Raw genomic sequence first — 15,500 nt, forward strand, 5'->3', positions numbered from 1 at the left:
TTGCCTTCTTTTTTATTCAAGATAATAGAGAATCCGAGCTCTATCTTTAAATTACTAAATTTAAAATGTTCATCAATCTTTTTAGGTGCTTATTGCAACTCTCCTAGTGCTTGCTTTGTGGCAAGTGATGGACAATATTTGAGATTGTATGAAGCTGTCACTGATGCCAAAAAACTTTTATCTGAGCTATCCAACCCTGAAATTTCTGTAAGTGAAATGATTGTACATAAATCTTATAAAACCTTTATAATTTTTAATCTAAAATAATTAGGTACACAAATTAACATAATAAGCTTAACATGCTTTATTTCTATACAATGAATGACTGAAACATAGAAAAAACTTAATAAATTTTGTTGATTGATTAAAATGTTTATATGTAAATGTTATATAACTTTGAATTTTTAATCTCAAATCATATATTCAAATTAAAATGATTAGATATATCATTTATTTTTAGGCTTTTTTGATCCAGTTGTTATCTCAATACAGAAATTCCTTTGTGTGTATATGTTTGTAGATATATATTTCTCTCTATATATACTCTTACTTACTTATCTAGGATCATATATCCCCTATTGCCTGGCACATGTAGGTACTTATTAGTTGTTTGTTAATTCATGAAGTAATTATCAAATATATTCTTTTTGGATAATATTCATAGACTCTAAAATAAAAATACTTGACTTCATAAAATTGTTTTCTTTTTTATTGTTTGTATTTTTATTTTCTTTTTTCATTTGTATATCACTTTTAAAGTAACCTTTTTGTTTTCATTTGGATTTTATCAATGTAGACAACTCCTGATGATGACACTCTTTTTACCAATGCAGACCATCTGAGACATTGACAAATTAAATGACTTGCCCAGTTTCATATATCTAGTATGTGTTAGAAATAGAACTTGAACCAAGTCTTCTTGACTACTGTGCTTGGCTGCCTTTAACATAGGGATAAAAATAATCTTTTATTGCTGGGAGAGAAGTATATAATTTTAATTTGTTTCCAAAAATCTATCCTATTTTACAATCATTGTTAAAACTTTAGTTCATTTCCAAAGACTTCACCATATTTCAGCATCACTGTTTACAAAGGCTTGGCCACTGGAACTTTTCTTTTTATCATTGGAGTCAGATTTAAATACTACTGGATATGAAATTATTTTCCCTCAGTACAGCTAAATATCATCCACAATTTCTTGATTCTAATTTATAGTCTAGTGCTTGTGAAATCTTCACAAGGTTGCATCGACTAGAATCTTGGAAGAGACCTTACAGATTAGTTGCCTTCTTACACAAGACTAAAGAAAATGGGATTTTTTTATTAATAAATTATTTTTTAAACTGTTGATTTTAATAAACTTCATAATTGACTTAAGAAAATATCTTTTTTGTTTTAAAACAGAAATATGTTGGTGAAGTGTTTAATATTGTAAGTCAGCAATCAACAGCAAGACCAGGATGCATTATTGAGTTAGATCCCATTACTGAACTTGTAAGTTTGTTGTTTGTTCTGACTATAGATGATTTAGGAAAATGACTTACTTAATAATTTATAGTTATTTATTTATTCACATTTAGCATGGCAGAAAAACACAACTACTTCATGTTTTTCAAGAGGACTTCATTTTGAGTAGCCTGGAGAAGAAAAACCTTGGAAAGAACAGCATTTTATCTGATTCTGGTAAAGAAAAAAATTTCATAAAGAAAATCTTAAAGATATTTTAAATATCCTCTAAATCCATTTAAATTCACTAATAAGTATATGCATGTGTATTTATGTTCACACTAGTGCATGCATGTGTGAATAGTGGACCTTATGCAGATGAACATTTTTGTAAATGACCTGCATGGAGCAAAGACTCCATGCTTATCAAGTTTGCAAAAAAGAGTGAGTGACAGACCAAATCTAATAAAGATGAATTTTAAATTTAATATTTAATTTACATTAAATTTAGTATAAGATCCTTTTCTTTGATTCAGTGAATTCCTTAGAGAAGGTATAATAGAAAGCAGTTCATGTAGGAAAGATTTAACTTCAGTTTTAATATGAGGGAAGAGTATGTTATGACAACCAAAAACACTATTTTAGCCTACCTTGAGAGAGACCTAAAGCCAGATTGAAGAAAGTGACAGGACTCTTATACCCTTGGATCAGTAGATCATTCTGGATCTGGAATATTCTCTTGATTTAGGGGTTCTTAACTTTGGGAAGGACATTGTGCAGAGAATGAAAACCAGGATGATGAGAAGATAGTGCACATAAAGTTTAGTTGAAAGAACCAGAGATCTGTTTAGTTTAAAGAGAGAGGTTTCAAAGCAACATGATAGAACTTTTTTAAAAGTTTTTCATGTAATATCATATGAAAGAGAGGGATTGAATTTATTTAGACTTAGTCCTCAGTTCTTTAAAGGAACGTATAACTGAATGGAAATTATAGAAAGGTAAATTTAGGCTTGATAAATGAAATGAAATCAAGTATCACAGAAATTGAGGGATGTGTTAATTCTGAAATTTTTTTAAGAAATCATACTGCTACTTCTTTATCATCAAAAGTTATTTAAGTTCTAGTTTGCATGAAACATTATGTAAATCAGTTAGATAAAGGGTAAAATTTATCCTTTTTCTATCTATAAGTGGAGGTTTCCTCCAGAAGTTTAATCAATATAAATATAAATTAATTGCCACAACCAGGAGACCAAAAGAGCCCCAAAAGCTTCTTAGCCAACATCTGGCTTACTTGACAAATGAAGAATGAAGATGGCTGCCAATGATAAACTTGAGTCTGAATCAGTATCCATTTATGAAATGTCTACCATGTGCCAGGTCCTGTGCTAAGCCCTGGGGATACATATCAGATATCAGACATATCAGATAGACCCTGCCTTCAAGGAGGGAGATAATGGAGATAATCAGCACATAAAAAGAAACTCAAAAGGGGATAAGGTAGGGTGGGTAGGGAGAAGAAAGAGGCTGGTTATCTAGTAGAGGAGCATGATGAAGGTTGGATCTGATGTGAAAATGTCAGACTTGATTTCATCATATAGGATGGTGATCTAGAGATAATCATATAGGATAGTGATCTAGAGACAATGAAGTCCAGAAAATCATCTAAACTGAAATTGATGAGGTACATTCCCTGAGAGCCTTCCTTAAATAATGAAGGATGAAAGAGGAGGGTCTGCCTTACCCCCCCTCTCTGGTTAGAGGGAGTGGGGGTGCTAAGGAGAATAGGGAGTTTGGAAGTAAGTTTCTGGAGATCATGAAATCCAGGAAAACAGCTGCTAGAGCAGCAGTAGGAGTAGGAGAATGATGAAATGATGGCAGCATCTGTAAAATTTTAGGAAGAAGGCTAATGTACAAACATGAATAACATAATTTCATAAGGCTAAGAAAAGTAGTAGAGAAATTAGTTTGAAGAAAGCTTAGCACGATATCAATTAGGGAAAGTTATCTCATGGGCATTTGATAAGGAAAATGAAAGTATTACAAACAAAAGAAAAATGGAAAATTTTTTTTATTAATAGCCAGTTTTATTCATCAGTAGTGGAACTTGGGGCAGTTAGGTAGTGCAGTGGATAGAGCACTGGCCCTAGAATCAAAAGGACATGAGTTCAAATGCTGCCTCAGACACTTCATAATTACCTAGCTGTGTGACCTTTGGTAAGTCACTTAACCTTAATGCCTTGCACCCCATCCCCCCAAAAAAAGAATAATGGAACCACCATGTTCGGATTGTAACATGGTACTTGTGCTTTTCAATTGATCCTATTTCACTGAAGAGAATAAAGATGGAAACTGTGTGTGTGTGTGTGTGTGTGTGTGTGTGTGTGTGTGTATGTATATGTGTCTTGTATATGTATAACCACATACAATACACACATGCATACATCTCTCTCTGTCCCTTTATTTTTTTTGCAAGGCAATGGGGTTAAGTGACTTGCCCAAGGTCACATACATAGCTAGGTAATTTTTAAGTGGTTTGAGGCCAGATTTGAGCTCAGGTTCTTCTGACTCCAGAGTCAATGCTCTATCCACTGTGTCTATCTCTTTATAAAATAATTCCTGCTGAAAGCAGTACACTTGTGAAGACATTGAGGGACTGATATACAAGGAATATGATGGAGAGAAAGATGCCAAATTGAGGGGGAGAAGTCTTGAATCTAATTGACCCTGAAAAAGTTTTATAATTTCATACTTACTAATATGTGTGTCTACTCTTTTTTTTTACACAAAATCTTAACATTTTTCTCCTCCCCTCACTTATTGAGAAGGCAAGCAGTATAAAATTCATTGTACATGAGAAGCTATACAAAAGATTTCCATACTGGCCATTTTGCAAAATGTTTTTTTAAAAAAAGAAAACTGAAAAAATATACTTAAATTTGCACTCCGTTTATCAGTTCTCTCTTTGGACATGGAAAGCACTTTTTCATCATAAATCCTTTGGAATTGTCATGGATCATTGTGTAATTACCAGTGTATCTAAATCTTTCAGAGTTGTTCATCATTAAAATATTGTTGTTACTGTCTACACAGAATCTATAGTTGTTCCTTCTACATCATGGGGGTTTAGACATGGTGCCCTTGTGATTTAGAAAATCAAAATAAAATTTTTTGGCCATCTTGCATCAAAGAAGAGGTCTTCCAGTTTCATGGATTTCCATTTCTTCTTTCTGGATATGAAACAATACTATAAACATATATTTTATGTATTTCTGAATTTCAAAACTTTCTGTATTGTCTGCTGGCCTTTGCATGTTGGCTACAGCTTCCTCAAACTGTTATATAATAAAGGATCAAAGAAGAGGGTCTGCCTTACCCCCTTTTTGGTCAGAGGGAGGGGTGGGGGTATAATAAGGAGAATAGGGAGTGCAGAAGTGGAGGTCATGAAGCATATACAATTCAGTTGTGCATATTGCTTATTAACCCCACCAAAACAAACTAAGAACTAATTGATTTACTAATCTTTTTATGGGAAGGTGTCTCCCACTCACATATCAGAATTATATAAGATTTCTTGGAAGATAGAACAACAAAAATTAGCCCGTTCCATGTATTCAGACCATAATGGCAGTCCCAGGGCAAAGTCCAGGTTGATGAAGGGTTCCCTGTTGAAGGTAACATTTTCCAGATGCCCTTTTGCATATGTCATTATATGGATTATATCAAGAATCAGAGACTTGAAAAAAATCTGTGAACACTAAAAAGGCGTTGACTTGTCTATCCACAAAAGGAAGACCAAATAGATGAAGACTGTCTATTCCCTAGATTTTTAGCATGCATTTGTATGATTACACTAGAGTCTTATCCATAGTATACATTTCTGTGGTAAAAGCAGACAGTACACTAATTTTGGAACTGAAAAAAGGAGGAGAGAGAGAGCTGGATTTGATTTCAGGAAATTTCAAAGTTCTTTAATTGACTCCAAGCTTCCTATGACAGCAAAGACTCAACTCTTCAATATACTACCAGATGTTAACATTACTGCCTCTGAGAAACTAAAGCGTATCACACAGAGGATAGTGGAGAAGTGCATGGTGCATCTGAGCAGGTATCAAGATATAAGAAAAGTGCTGCTCTGGCAAATGATGGTTGTGTATGACAAGAAAGGAGGATGGGCTGGCAGGAACTAGGGTTCAGGGGCGGCTAGGTGGCGCAGTGGATAGAGCACTGGCCCTGGAGTCAGGAGTACCTGAGTTCAAATTCGGCCTCAGACACTTAATAATTACCTAGCTGTGTGGCCTTGGGCAAGCCACTTAACCCTATTGCCTTGCAAAAACCTAAAAAATAAAATAAAAAAAAGAACTAGGGTTCACAAGTGGATATCCAAAATGCCACTCTGGTATCCTTCTGATAGTGGAAGGAGTAAGGAAAGAGTTCTCTACACATTGAGTGGATCCTAAGTTGAACTTTTGCAGAGTTCAGATAATAGCTGCACAGAATCTGTAAGCATGGTCGAGGTTCAATCTTAATCAATGAAGGGAAATCCCTCATTGATGACATTACAGATTTATTTTGGTATTTGAGAAACAGGGAAATATATAGATCTTTAAAATATCAGGAGCATGTGAGACTAACCAAAATGTGTACTACCATGAAAACATCAGTCTCATACATTAGTCTTTATCTTAATATTTTTGCAACTTAAAGTTTGTACTATTTTCCTGTTTAATATTCCTTGCAAATAAACTGGTTGTTAGCCAGGCTCACAGTCAGTAGGAGAATCAAAAACTAAGAACAAAAGATTTCAAAAACTGCAAACTTATCCTAGTTTCCTCTTGTTGCTAATACCTCCCTGTTCTCCAAATTACTTTGCATATACTTTCTGTCTACTTTCCCTTATTGGAATGTAAGCTTTTTTTTTTTGAGGTCAAGAACTTCTTAAATTTAAAACTTTTTATCTCTAGTTCCTAATATAGTGCCTGGAGAATATTTTTTTTAAATAACCAATCAATCAGTTTATTTAAAGACTGACAACCTAATATTAGGAGTACATTTGAGAAGGTATTTTCAGGAGAAATATTAGTCTAGAAACATGCATTTTTGGGTTTAAGGAATAAGTAGGTTATGGGCAAATGATTCCTTGAGTATAATCATTTCTTCAAATTTAGAAGTGAAGAGAAGCAAAGAAATGTTGCAATAACTAAATTGGCCAGAAGTCACAGGAGTATTGTTTTAGGCCTCCTCAGGTAGGGATGTGTCTTTTAAGTAAGGGAGAGGAAAAATTCAATGACTAAGAGGAAATTCCAGATTTATGTGACAGGAAAACATACACCAGACCAATGTCTTATAGAAGGCAAGAGGTGCTGTAATCAATAAAAAAATCTTAGATTTATATAGAAATTTAATATTTACAAAGCATTGCCTTCACAATAACCTTGTGAGGTAGATAGTATAAATACTATCCTGTTTCATATTTGAAAAACAGACCCAAGAGTTTGTGACTTGTCTGTTACTATGACCTATTAAGGGACTGAAACATAATGTGGAATCAGGTTCTGGATTCCAAGACCAGGATAGTATAACAATTGCTTTTCAAGGGCATGTATATAGGGATCAGCCTTAATGAGGAACAAATGCCTTCTGTGACCACATGGTAGAAGAGACTGGGCAATAATACTAGTACTAGGTTATGAGGATTAGAGTGGTGCAGTTAAGGGAATTCAAAAGTAGAACATAGAAATTTTGATTTGTAAATGTTAGATTATGGAGTGCAGCTGTGGGTAAATATGTATGGTTTTTTTTTCTTTTTGTATTTGCTCTGTGTGTTCCTTATAACTTGTTTATTTTGTGGTAAAAGACTTCTTAGATATAATGTAAGTCAAGCATATCTATGCAGTTATTTTGACCTTATTACAGTTTGTTTTAAATCATTATAGAGCTTCAAAATAATATGCTGGTCTAAATTGATCAAGTTATTCCTATCCTTTGAAAAATTTCTTACTACAGAAGTTGTGACAACTAATTTTCTGACTTTTTGCAATGATATCCATATGAATTAAAAATATTTTTCATAGTATCAATAACTTATTTTCAGTTGACTGTTGCAAATTAATTCTGTTCATGAAATATAAGCATATTTAGGAATGTTAAATAATTCAACAAATTCAGATCCTTGTTAGAAAGTGGAAAATTTGATAATTTTTTATGTCCTTTCATCTTTGTAGGAAATCATTTTTAAGGTTATTAAATGAAAATTTGAACTACTACTCTTTTAATTGTTGTTTTTAATTTCTCTATTTAAAATACATAATTTATGTTCTGAGCTTTTACTAACAAAACTTCTTAATACCAACAGGTACCCAACCCAGTGGATTTTCTGAAAAATTCTATTTAGTTGTAATAGAGTATACTCAAGACAACCGCTCACTACTTCAGATGTGGAATTTACATTTAAAATCCATTCCTGTCTCAGTAGGTAAGTAGTAAGTTTTTTTTTTGAGATAAAATAAAATTTTAGTTAATATGAAGACAACTAGAATTGTTTTGTTACCTTCGTTGTTAAAATTATTTATATGTATGTATGTATATATGTCAATATATAAAAAGTATATATATATATACACACACACACACACACACACACATATATACTTCTTGACATACTAATTCAGTTGAGGGTCTCAAAAATTTTTTTTCTTGCTCAAATTAAGTTTGGTGGAAATTTTTTTGTTATCATTAGAATGATTCACTAACTTAAGTCTAATTCTCTTTTTGCTTAAATTGTATTAACTTTGTTTTAAAACATTATAGAAATATGTTACATGTATTTTTTTATGTTTTATCTCTCAGATGAGAAATTAAATGGAAGTGTGTCTGGGACAGTGGTACAACAAGAAGAGTTATCTTCTTCTCCAGAAAAGATCCAATCTCCTTTTTCAAAGAAATATCAGGCTTGCAGAGCAAATCTTCAAAGTACTAGTAAATTGACTCTTTCTTCAGAAATGGTATATAACCAAGAACTGAATTTGCCAGAAGGAGTTGAGATAATCAGTGTTAAACCATCAGCAGGTTTGTAAATCTTAAGGAATGAAAATAATAAAACCTTGGAATCCATAAGTTTTTCAGATATATATATATATATATATATATATATATATATATATATATATATATATATGATTATTTTTATGTTAAATATTCTGATATTCATATCTAACCACTGTTATTCAAATAAGTGTGAAGCAAGAATAGAAAGAAAAAGTAACTTGATCACAGGTGCTTTAAGCCCCTTGTATGATTTTGCCAAATACTTTTTTTTTGGCAAGGCAGTGGAGTTAAGTGACTTGTCCAAGGTCACATAGCTAGGTAATTATTAAGTGTCTGAAATCAGATTTGAACTCAGGTCCTCCTAACTGCAGGCCTGGTACTTTATCTGTTGCATTACCTAACTGCCCCTTTGCCAAGTTGATATAATTTGAAATATTTATAATTTGAAAAACAAATATTTTAAAGGTTATGCTACTACCCTAGCTGTAGTCTATTGATTTAGGCTAAATTTTAGTTTAGTTTAGTTTTAAGAGAAATTTCTATGCAATCAATCAGTTCCTAAACTTTATAGAAAAAGATTTTATTTTTTATTAAAAATAAAATGAAACCCAATGTACTACAAAACAAAGCTTTCATCTTTCTTCTAGTTATGAATGTATTTGAACTTGATATTATACCTATTCTCCTGCTTGCCCTCTTGTATTGACCATTGTCATTTCTGGGTATCGCTGAATACTTAGCACTTCTACAATGTAATCATTTCAGTTTCCTCTTCTTTCTGTTTCCTAAATTAAACAGAAGAAATGAATTCCTTTGGGCATTTTCAACAGCATAGAAATTTTTATTTTATTTGTAGTACACATAAAACCCCCCAGCCCTCAATTTGGTAACAAACAAAATAAATAGTCAGTTTTTAAAACCCTGTGCATATAACGTAAATTCCAAATTACTCAGTAATATTGAAATATTTGATTTTTAAAATAAATGCCAACTTCTGAATTTAATATTTAAATAGAAATGTTCTGGTAGGATGAAAAACTAAAAACATCATATAAAATTTAATGTTCACTCAATAGGGTAATTTATTTATTAATTCTTTGCCTAAGGAATATTTTGTTTTTGTTTTAGGACATCTAAGTTCCTCTTCTATTTATCCAGTAAGCAGTGCTCCCTATTTATTGGCAACTTCATGTTCAGATGAAAAAGTGAGATTCTGGAGATGTAGAGTAACAGCTGTAGAGTCTGCCATGTCAGAGAATACTGCAAAAAGTAAGCTTGAGTACATTTGGGAAGAATGGCCTTTACTCATTGAAGATGGACTTCCTAGTAGCAGTGTTGTAACTATTCCTGGCAGGCCAATAGAAGTTAGCTGTGCTCATACAAATCGTTTAGCTGTAGCTTACAAGCAGACTGCATCTAATGGTAGATCTTCTCAAGACTTCATGATGCATGTAAGTATTTTTGAATGTGAGTCTACAGGAGGTTCATTTTGGATCCTTGAACAGACAATTCATTTAGATGAATTAAATGCAATGTTGGACTCTGGTATTAGTATTGATAGCAATTTAGTGGCCTACAATAAACAAGAGGTTTATTTTTCTAGTAAAGAGAATATCATGCCATATACAAAGCACTTAGTTCACTTAGACTGGATGTCTAGAGAAGATGGTTCTCATATACTTACTGTAGGAATTGGATCAAAGCTCTTTATGTATGGACAATTGGCTGGCAGAGTTCAAGAACAAACTGGTAAAGAAGGCTTGGCATTCCCATTATGGGAGAACACCAAAGTTGTATCTCAGTCCAAGTTTGTCCTACTTCGGTGTGTCGATTTGGTGTCTTCAGTAGAAGGATCACCACCTTTTCCTGTTTCTTTATCTTGGGTACGTGATGGTATCCTTGTGGTAGGAATGGATTGCGAGATGCATGTTTATTCACAGTGGCAGCCACCTTCCAAACAAGAGCTGGTGATCACAGGCTCATATGATGGAAGCACTCCATCTATCATAAGTTTAATGAAACCAAGTAATTCATCAGGGTCTGGTTTACAGCCACCAAAGAAAACGTTAACTCGTTCCATGACTAGTCTTGCACAGAAAATTTGTGGAAAGAAAACTGCATTTGATCTTGATATGGACTTGGAAGATTCAGGTCTTTTTGAAGCAGCTCATGCACTCTCGCCAACTTTACCTCAATATCATCCCTTGCAGCTTTTAGAACTCATGGACCTTGGTAAAGTGCGTAGGGCTAAAGCCATTTTATCTCACCTTGTTAAGTGCATTGCCGGAGAAGTTGTGGCTTTGAATGAAGCAGTATCCAATCATGAGCGCCGACTTAGATCTCTTACTATTAGTGCAAGTGGGAGTACCACAAGAGACCCCCCATCGTTCAATAAAACTGAAAATACAGACTATACAGAAATAGATTCAGTACCCCCTCTCCCTTTATATGCCTTGCTTGCTGCAGATGATGATAACAGTTTTTCTTCATCTTCAGAGAAATCCAGTAATTGTAGACACTTAAACAAAACAAGCCAATTATGTGATGAAAGTTACAATGAACTTTTTCAGACAGCAGCACTAACTACTGATGATATTCATGTCTTTGAGCCAGAAGAAGAAAATTCAGAACCCAAGGTTATCGATCTTTCTCAGTACAGTCCAACTTACTTTGGGCCTGAACATGCCCAAGTTCTTTCAGGCCATTTACTTCATTCTAGCTTACCAGGTCTCAACCGGATGGAACAGATGTCTTTGATGGCCCTAGCAGATACTATTGCAACTACAAGTACTGATATCGGTGAGAGCAGAGACAGAAACCAAGGTAAAAACATGTTGTGTTTTATGTTTGTGGAATCTAGGTGGCACAGTGGATAGAGCACTGAATATTGAGTCAGGACGGTCTGAGTTCAGTTGTGACTTAAGAAACTTACTAGTAGTCTGACAACTAGTTAAGTGACTGGTCAAGTCACATCTGTAAATGAGGAATAATACTTCAACAATTCATAGATTTTTCATGAGGTTAAGATGACTTGTAAAGAGCTTTGCAAACTGTAACACATTGCACAAATGCTAGCTATCATCATCATCATCATCATCATCATCATCATCATTATATTTTATTATTTAAATTTTTTAAATAGTTTAAAATTTGAAAAATGTTGACCATTTCTGAGCATTGCCTTTCCAACAAGTTTTGTCATGGATTTTTGAAATATTTTGAAATTTGAAATATTTTGAAATGCTCATTAATTATCAATTATGGTGTGTGTGTGTGTGTGTGTGTGTGTGTGTGTGTACGTGTGTGTGTGTTTGTGTTGCTAGACAGGATCTTATAGGTCATCCAGTATATCTCTCATTTTATATGAGAAAGATGAGATATAGAGAAGCATTGTCCATGGTCATGTAGGTAATAAAGATCTAAACCTGTATCTTCTGGCTGTAGAATCAGTGATCTTTCCACTGTACCAGTTATTTTTATCTTGGGAGGAGGGTTGGTTAAAGAGGGAGAAGAAAAATAAAACTGACTATATATAAAAGTACTATATAAGTAATATTTAATATAATAGAGGAAATAATTTTAGTGATATCTGTATTTTCCTTTTAGAATATTTGTTTTTGTACTTCAAAGGAATTTGAGAAACACTGTCTTAAGAAGAAAAATAATTGATAAAAATATATTAATTTTTAACTGTGGTCACTTTCTCCTCAGTGAAGAGATCATAGTGGCATAGCAGGCATAGCAGATTTATTTTACAAAGTCAGACCTAAATTTGACTTATACATTATTTCCTGTGTTTGATCCTGGCCAAGTCATTTAATGTTTTGGTACCTTAGTTTTCTCATCTAATTCTACTCACAGAGGAGTTATTAGTAATCCTAAGTAATCTGTTTATGCTATTACTATGATTTCATTTATGTTATAATGTTTAGATTATTCAACTGCAGTTCATTAGAGATGGATTTATTTCTCTGAACCTCTATTTCCTTATCTCAAAGTAGGGAATAATAACAGTGGTACTTTCCACTTTTCCACTTTCCACAGGGTAATTATGATGAAAATGTTATGTTAAGACTAAAGGTGGTATGGGGCGGCTAGGTGGCATAGTGGATCAAGCACCGGCCTTGTAGTCAATAGTTACCTGGGTTCAAATCCGGTCTCAGACACTTAATAATTACCTTAGCTGTGTGGCCTTGGGCAAGTCACGGAACCCCATTTGCCTTCGAAAAAACATAAAAAAAAAAGACTAAAGGTGGTATTAGATTTTAAAGTTTGCAAAGCATTTTTCTTATAACAACCCTGAGCAATAGTGGTTGTAATATTATAATCATTTTATGAATGATAAAACTGAAGTTCAAAGAGATTTGTTATTGGCCCATGATCATGTTCCCTGACTTCAATTTCAAGCCTCTATGAGTATTCTAGGATGCCTCTTAAATATGTATGATCATGAATTATATTAAATACTATGTATCTTGAAGACTTGCTTACCATTTTTCCTTTTTTTCAGTAAAGATCAAGCATGCCATTATGATTCAATGAATTGCCTATGTAAAACATCTTATTTTTCATGAGAAATATTTTAATTTTTTTACCTCATTTCATACTCAACACTATTTCTTTCATTTAACAATGGCTTTCAATTTCTTTTTTTCTTAAATGCATACTATCATATTACACTGGGCATGTCAGGTTGTGTCCTGTATCTATGCTATATGCATACCAAATGGAATTGTTTTCTGGTTTTATTCTAATGAAAATAAAGTAAAGAATATTTTTTTGTTCATAGGTGGAGAAACTCTTGATGAATGTGGTTTAAAATTTCTTTTGGCTGTTCGACTTCATACTTTTCTCACAACTTCCCTTCCACCTGTCTATCGAGCTCAACTCCTTCACCAAGGTAATTTTGTAGAAGATTATTTAAATGAACATAAGATTAAGTTTAAATGAGAAATTTCCCTTACCTCTTTATGGAAATGATGACATGATTATTTGTACACACCTCATGTATGGAGTAATTTTTATGAAACATATTTTTTTCAAATTTGTTTCTAATAAATTTAAATTTTTATGGAGGACCAGCTTTGAGTGGGATGACTTGAGTTCAAGTCTTTCTTCTGATATAGTACTTGCTGTGTGACCACATGACAAAGTCACTTTAACCTGATATCTCAAAGGAATTTCAGGGCAGATACCACTCAGCTCTAAAGAAGGGAGTTTTCAAATTGAGAGTTCCTTAGTATTAATGAAATCATAGGTTCTTTCCCAGGTCCTCCTAGTTTTCCTACTTCCCTTCCATAAATCATTGTGAGATGGAGATTTTGTTTTTTAACAATGAAAATTACAATATTCTGTTTGTTTTCCTTTTATCAGGTCTCTCTACTAGTCATTTTGCCTGGGCATTTCATTCTGTAGCAGAAGAAGAACTATTGAATATGCTTCCTGCTATGCAAAAAGATGATCCCACCTGGTCAGAACTAAGAGCTATGGGTGTAGGGTGGTGGGTTCGAAACACACGAGTCTTGCGCAAGTGCATAGAAAAGGTAAATGTTAGGAATATAATATGAAAATTTTCAATTCTCAGATTTTATCATGTTTTTTTCCTTTAGATTTTAGATTTTAAACTATTGTTACCTTTTTCTCTACTGTAATACTTAGATATTTCTCCAGTGTTTTTGAAAGAAGCAAATAGTTTTCAGCCATCTGTACTTTTAAAACTGCTATGATTTAGCAATATAGAGCTATCTGAGTTTATGTTAAAACTTATGCTAAATGAATAAATACTAACAATACTAATCCTTTTATCAACAGAGTATAACTTTGACTTGCTTTTCACATGGTGGTCATAGTTTTATGTTGATTACCTATACTCTTCCCACTTGAATCAGTGACCTACCTTTTGTCAAATTGCCGGTTGATATTTGTGGTACAATCTTTTAAGTCCAAGAGGAAAGTTTACCTGGTATATAACTATATTGAACTCATTGTTTTGAACCACTAGGGTTTTCATAAATATATAGAGCTTCCTTCACTAACACTAATCATAAACCCTCTATAATTTGTGAAGTAGTTATGGCAAAAAAAAATTCCTCACCTCTCGGAGGTAGTGTTTGTCTTGGTCCTTAGAGGAGAGACCTGGACTCTATTATTAGTCTTATACTTGAAGCATTTCCAGCTTTGTAGGATCTACCAGAACTTATGTTATTTTGGCATAGATTTCTAAAGACCTAATAAAAACTTGAGATAGTAAATCCAATCCAATCCTATCCTGTCCTGTCCTATCCTTTCCTGTTCTGTCCCATCCCATCCTGTCCTACCCCATCCTGTCCTGTCCTACCCCATCCCATCCCATCCTTTTGCAAACCATCCATCCCATCCTATCCCACCCTTTCTGTTCAGTTTATCTTATTCTTTAAACAAATCGAACTGTAAATACATAACTAATGCACACTAATATCACACATCTATAAATGCATAGTGTTAGGATGTGTTTTCTTATTTCACAAGATATTTTTCTAAATATATATATGTATATATATGAAACATAAGCAGATATTCAACTGTGGTTTCTGATTACAGGTAGCTAAAGCAGCATTTTATAGAAAGAATGATCCATTAGATGCTGCCATTTTTTACCTTGCAATGAAGAAGAAGGCTGTGATCTGGGGATTATACAGGTATAATAGAGAGTTATATTTTTAAATAAGAAGCATTTAATAAAATGTGCTGGGAAAAGAATCGTGTTTTTTCACCTTTGCTGCAGTTTTATGACTATATTTAGAGAAAATTCTACTGACTTTTTCCCTTTCACTTGGAAATTGACATTTGACAAAGCACAATAACACAATAATATGGTCCCATTTTTTTCACAAATTTATAAATCACAGATAAAACTACATTGTTTTTTGTTTTTGTTTTTTTGTTTTTTTTGCAAGGCAGATGGGGTTAAGTGGCTTGCCCAAGGCCACACAGCTAGGTAATTATTAAGTGTCTGAGACCAGATTTGA

At 33.2% G+C, this 15,500-nt stretch overlaps 1 protein-coding gene across 6 annotated transcripts in view; it reads left to right on the top strand.

The window, feature by feature from the left end:
- Positions 1 to 15,500, top strand: part of DMXL1 (Dmx like 1) — a 181,004-nt gene that overhangs the window by 65,230 nt on the left and 100,274 nt on the right. For all 6 annotated transcript variants that reach the window (XM_074199607.1, XM_074199612.1, XM_074199608.1 and 3 more), the window contains exons 13-21: positions 86 to 207; positions 1,405 to 1,494; positions 1,581 to 1,683; positions 7,802 to 7,921; positions 8,296 to 8,514; positions 9,622 to 11,316; positions 13,283 to 13,393; positions 13,867 to 14,036; positions 15,073 to 15,170. In XM_074199607.1, the coding sequence (XP_074055708.1) occupies positions 86 to 207; positions 1,405 to 1,494; positions 1,581 to 1,683; positions 7,802 to 7,921; positions 8,296 to 8,514; positions 9,622 to 11,316; positions 13,283 to 13,393; positions 13,867 to 14,036; positions 15,073 to 15,170 (2,728 nt within the window). The remainder of the gene's footprint in view (positions 1 to 85; positions 208 to 1,404; positions 1,495 to 1,580; positions 1,684 to 7,801; positions 7,922 to 8,295; positions 8,515 to 9,621; positions 11,317 to 13,282; positions 13,394 to 13,866; positions 14,037 to 15,072; positions 15,171 to 15,500) is intronic.

This window comes from Macrotis lagotis, chromosome X (assembly GCF_037893015.1).
Source record: "Macrotis lagotis isolate mMagLag1 chromosome X, bilby.v1.9.chrom.fasta, whole genome shotgun sequence".
In the NCBI taxonomy this organism is placed as follows: domain Eukaryota; kingdom Metazoa; phylum Chordata; class Mammalia; order Peramelemorphia; family Peramelidae; genus Macrotis; species Macrotis lagotis.